A 5,903-nucleotide genomic window follows, 5' to 3' on the forward strand; every position below is an offset into this window, starting at 1 on the left:
CGCTGGTCTGCGATTGTGAGGAGGGGGGGGGGGAGGAGACTTGGGGCGGGGAGGTAAAATGGCAGCGGAGAGAGGATAAAAACGAGAAATTTTACATTGATGCAACAGGGCGACATGGCCAAATCATCCGCAGTTCCTTCATTTAGTGACTTTCTCCAGAGAAGTTTGTCACGTGCGCCCACACACTGGCACTGTTAGGTCACGTGGAGCAGCCGGGCATCGGTGCTCGTCCGCTCGATGAAGTCGCAGAGCGTTTCGTGAGCTTCCTCCCACGCGCGAGAAGGACCACTTGACCGCAATAGCGCATCGACGTTAACGGCTGGCCACACCGTGCTATCAGCAGAACAGCCAAATGGTTTCTTCCTCGCAAGCACAGCACTGCAGGAAGGAGTGTTCGAAGGTCGCCGCTTCACCGCACTTGTTGCAGCTATCCGTAGGTGCCAGTGAAGGGCAGGATAGATAGGGAGGGAGAAGAAAAAAAAAGATTCTCGTGTTTTTTGCCTTCACCACTAGGGGACGCCACCTACATGAAAGGCGATGACTCAGACTGGAGACGTCGATGAATAAACTTTTCTTAGCCTCTCGAAAAGTAAGACGAAAAGGAAGACGAGGCTGCCTTCCTTGCCGGTTATTCACATCATTTCTTTCTTCAGGCACTCTAAGCATGTAGCACAGTTTAAACGCACTCAAATAAATTATTAATGCATCGTTCGTAGCACATGCCGATTATTTGGATGGTTTCGGTTGAATAAAAATTAGCAAAAAGCGGAATTTGCACCCCTAATTACGAGTCTTCATTAGAAGAGAGCGCAAAAAAACATCAAGGAATAGCGTGCTCTTACGGAAACAGCACAGTGTGATGTTTTTTATGAATGACTGATTGAGTGAATTGTTCGCAGTTTCACCCTACAACTGCGAACAATCTGAAACTGGTGAAACTGCGCCTCAACAGTGAAAACAATGTTTATAGTGTCACATTTCAACACCTCGGGCTGTGTTCTAACTAAAGTCGGGACAATATGTCCCACCTGCGCGTTTATGTGGCGCAGGATGCAAGTAAACTGCTGTTTCACTTAAGAAACTGCCCCCGGGTAGCTACCAGGCACCTCAACGCTGGCGGGACGAGCGCCAGCGGTGGCGTTGCTGGCGTCGCACCTTGATGGTGCACGAAACGGGATCGGCGGGAAACCGCGGGTGAAGGTCAGCGCCCAGCTACCTATTATGTAACTCGAGCTTGACACTTACTGCCGGTTTCGCTCAGTCCAACCCACACGCACAGCACCTCAGCCGGAACGCTAGTTTCTTTAATAACATGAGCGCGCACAACGCTGATGCCAGCAGCAGAAGGCAGAACGCTGCCCCGCCTCCGTCACTGAGCCGAATCGTCGGGCCATTGACGGTGGGTCCACTTAGCGCCCCGTAGATTGCAGGCCTATGCATTCTTCATTATGACCTCGTGCTACTTGTACCGAAATCTCCATTACCAAGCCCGGCGCGACGAAGCGTCCCCCTTATACTCCATGGCGGTTACCCGCCGTGGTTGCTCAGTGGCTATGGTTTTAGGCTGCTGAGCACGAGGTCGCGGGATCGAATCCCGGCCACGGCGGCCGCATTTTGATGGGGGCGAAATGCGAAAACACCCGTGTACTTAGATTTAGGTGTACGTTAAAGAACCCCAGGTGGTCGAAATTTCCGGAGTCCTCTACTACGGCGTGCCTCATAATCAGAAAGTGGTTTTGGCACGTAAAACCCCATAATTAAATTATTAACGCGACAGCGTTAAGCAGCTCATGTCGCAGAAAAAGCGGTGTCGTCGGTGTCGACGTCGGCGGCGTTGGCCGTGAGCGATAAATCCTAGCAGGCACTTCATGAATAAAAAACAACTTGCAAGATGGGCTGGGTGGGAATCGAACCAGGGTCTCCGGAGTGTGAGACGGAGACGCTACCACTGAGCCACGAGTTTTTTTTCGTTAGTTACTCGATGCTTCAAAGCGGTACAAAAGCGCCTCTAGTGAATGCGGTGTTGCCTTAGAAACGAGCTCTTTCAAAGGCTCAGGCGTGCGTCGCTTGCTCAGGCGCACATTTCGTTGCCGCGCCGAACGCGGCGTTGCTCGACGCTCAGCGCGTCCGATGCGGGGCGCGTAGTCGCTGCGCCGTAGCCCATTGTCTTACACCCCTTGGCGGGTCGACGGGAACGCTGTCGCGTTCCACTCTTGAAGGCGAAGCTTAAGCGGCCTCCAATTTTTACTATTATAGGGAACACAAGCTCAAGTGTGGGCGCGCGACGACAGCGCGTGCTGCTGCTCTAGCGGGCGAGCCGTGCGAAACTGGGGATAGATGGCGCCCGCGCAGCTGCAGGCGCAACCAGTTTGCAGGTGGCCACTGCACGTGCGCGCTCGCGCTATCCAGTCGAGACAAGGCGCTGGGGCGTCGCGCCATTAGTTGGGTACGTTGTCAAAAGGCTTGTTGCGCGAAGTTGCGTTTCCACAATGGCAAAAGTAGCCCCGCCGAACCGAAAGCGCGGTCCGAAGTACTGCTGTGTCGTGGACTGCCACAACAGTGCAGACAACACTAAGGAACGCGCTGATCCTGTGAAACTGTATCGATTCCCGGGCAGGTCGTATGAAAAAGAAAGGCGACAAGCGCGGATCACCGCCGTAAGGAGAATCAAGTAAGTCCTAGTTGAAAGATGTTCCGACCGTTTCACTTCTTCGCTTTGGTTTGGAACGCAGCGCATGCACGCAACGACAGTAATGGCATGCTCGTTGTCTTCTCGCATCGCTAGTGTTGTGAAAGCGCAGCTACGGCTGTGTGGTGCAACAACTTTGCATTTTCATTACTAGTGTTTGTTCGACTTCATTGTTCAAAGTTCACAAGCCACGTGGTCGCGCGGTAAGCGTTGCCGTGTTCGTTTAATCAAATAAGCTACGCACGTTTTGAAATGTTCGGCGCTCGCAATTTAGGCGTCGGGAAAGTAGCTTTATCGCGTCGGAATGAACGTCTCTTCCTTTCAGCAGAATTTATCGCTTGCTTTGTTTTTGTGGCTTTATTAAGGCGGTATTTAAGACTGCGAATCTCACTGGCACTTAATACGTGCTATGCTTGAGGGACACGTGGGTTTTTTCAGTTGCCATTTTCGGAGCTTGTGTGATTCTCTTCCGTGTACGAGCGTGTGCGTGGGTATGTGTGTATGTGCTTGCGTGTGCCATGGCGGCTAACAAGCAATTGCTGTTCTTTCTTACACAGTCCCGATGGAACTTCGTGGTTGCCCAAAGAGCATACACGAATTTGCAGCACTCATTTCGTGGGCAACTGCAAGAGCGACATTAAACAGCACCCATCCTACATCCCGTCCATTTTTCCGCCTGTCTACAGAAAAAAGGCACCTGACAGGAACAGGGCGCAAAGGTAGGAAAGCAAAAATGTGAAGCTCTTAATGGAAACTATAGCAATTTGTTTTCTAATAGATATATGTCGTCACACTTGCCTGATTCATGAAAAGTTTGCATGCGTGGTGCAAAGGCTGCATGGACAAGCACTCGGTGCTTTTATTTCATTACAGGTTTGGTTGTAGCCTGTACAAGATTGGCATTGATCTTGGCGTTTGTTAAATGCAGGTGGCAAACACGTTTCGACAGGGCAGTCTCATCTCGGAAGCTTCATTCAGGAGATGAGGACCCATCCCAAAGCACGGCTGATGGAGCAACAACAATGCAGGATTCAGAAACCTCCATTCTGGATGATGTGCCTCCTATAACGGATTTTAGTGATGCATCTGTGGAAACATGCTCAGCTAGTCCTTCGCATAACGGCATTGCTGATTCAGATTCGTTGGTACATGATGCAGCAGAAGAAAGTAATTGTGCTCGAAAAAAAAGACGCTGTAAGGAGACATTTGATTTTATTACTTGTCTTCGAGCTACTTAATGAAGCACCAAAAAGCTGTCTAAATACCACAACAATGTCTGTGTCCCATTCTTTCAGACATTCCAAACAGAGGAATTCATGACTCCAGCAAGGCTGTTTATACTTCTCTCAGCGACAAATGGAACGGAGGCGTCCACTCAAGTTGTGCACACAGAAATGCGTCACAAGGTTGGAAAATAATGATGTTGGTCCTTATCTGCTGTGCTGAATTGTGACGATGTCTTGCTGTTAGCATTCAAATTCTTATTTAATAGTAATTAAAGTGCATTATTGGGCAGACTTCATTTTGTTAGTCCTGCCTAACACTCATATTATAGTGGTGTTACTTATTTCCAGAATGAATGAATTTATTTGCACTAGAGTGCAATTTAATTTTTCCACTTTGTATCCCTCGTACCTATTTCTCTTTTTTATTTCATCATGCTGCGTTTTTTTCGTCCTGAAGGTTGCAAGCACGGATGGGAATTGGAAGCGAGACTGTGGATTTCGGGGCTTTGAGTCTCTAAAGGAAAAGCAAGAGGCACTGCAAGATTTGTGTGGTGTGACCCTGCAAGTCTTCAGCCTTCTTTTGAACATGTTGCCATCGCCGAGGTACAGGTGCAATGCAATGTCAAGTGAAGACAAGGGGTGCGATCTTGTACGCGTTCCAAACTCGAACGGAGGCGGTCCGTTCTTTCCGTCGCGAAATTGGCGGTCCGTTCCATTGCGTTCGTCCGATAGCAGACAACACGAAATTATTGACAGCAGATATCACTTCACAATTGACGTCATGGCGTTCGTCACCGTTCAAACTGACCAACTGTGTGCGGCTCGATAGAACGGACCGCCTCCGTTCTATTTTGGAACGCGTACAAGATCACACCCAAGCTGTGCTTGTTCCTGGCCAAGCTGCGTCTTGGGATAACGTACAGTGCCCTAGGTGCAGTATTTAATGTTACAGCCACAACAGCATCAACCGTGTTAAGGCAAACGCTTGGTATTCTGAGCATTGCCCTGAAGAACTGCGTCTTCATGCCTTCCCGGGAAATAATCAAGCTTTCTTTGCCTGACCCATTTAAAGAAAACTATCCTAATTGCACCTTAATAATAGACTGCACAGAGATTCGCACAGAAACACCCTCAAATCCTGATTGTCAGCACATGCTGTATTCACATTACAAAAGAGAATACACACTGAAGGTCTTAGTAGGCATAATTCCTAATGGCATGATAATTTTCTTATCCAAGGTATATGGTGGACGACACACTGATTCGTTCATAACACAAGACTCTGGCTTCCTGCAGCTTCTCAAACCAGGGGACTTAATTTTAAGTGACAAAGGATTTCCAAGCATCCGAACAACTGTAGAGGGGAGTGGTGCGGTGCTCCTCATGCCGCCTTTTAATTCAGGAGGCGGTCAACTGTCTGCAGAAGACATAGAGATTACATACAAGATTGCTTCTGTGCGCATCCATGTAGAAAGAGTAATCCAAAGGTTGAACATTTATCACATTCTAAGGAACAGAGTACCGCTAAGCCTGGTCCCACACATGAACAAAGTCATTTCAGTATGTGCTGCCCTTGTAAACATGCAGGCACCCATAATCAAGAAATAAGTGCTTTGCTTTCTGTGATGTCTACAAATTGGTTTATTTGCTTGCATTAATTTTCTACAGTTTCAAGTTAGCCTCAAAGTGACTTGACAACTGCAATTATGTACTGGTCAATGAATAAATGTCTACATTATTTGCAGCAGTAAGTGTTCTTTGCTGAAATTAATTTAGTGGCAAGATGTTATACAACTGTCATCTTGTGTTTTGTCACTGCAGATGCATGCATTTGCCTTCTTATCTTGCTTGCAAAGCAGCAAAATGCTGAAATGGAAGCACTGAATACAGGCCAACGCATGGTATCCGAAATATAACACAGCATTTAGCTGTGTTAGGTGGCTGTTTCCTATACAACCACCCACGGGGCTTGTGCGGCGTCCCAGGTT

At 48.3% G+C, this 5,903-nt stretch overlaps 1 protein-coding gene across 1 annotated transcript; it reads left to right on the top strand.

Moving 5' to 3' along the window:
• Window positions 1–4,725: 4,725 nt before the first annotated feature.
• Window positions 4,726–5,636, top strand: LOC135908341 (uncharacterized; the record flags this gene model as incomplete). The annotated part of the gene is made up of 1 exon (XM_065440094.1): window positions 4,726–5,636. A coding segment is annotated over one exon (798 nt), but the record flags the coding sequence as incomplete, so codon positions are not given.
• Between the last annotated feature and the right edge of the window lie 267 nt (window positions 5,637–5,903).

Source organism: Dermacentor albipictus, chromosome 6 (assembly GCF_038994185.2).
Source record: "Dermacentor albipictus isolate Rhodes 1998 colony chromosome 6, USDA_Dalb.pri_finalv2, whole genome shotgun sequence".
Classification (NCBI taxonomy): domain Eukaryota; kingdom Metazoa; phylum Arthropoda; class Arachnida; order Ixodida; family Ixodidae; genus Dermacentor; species Dermacentor albipictus.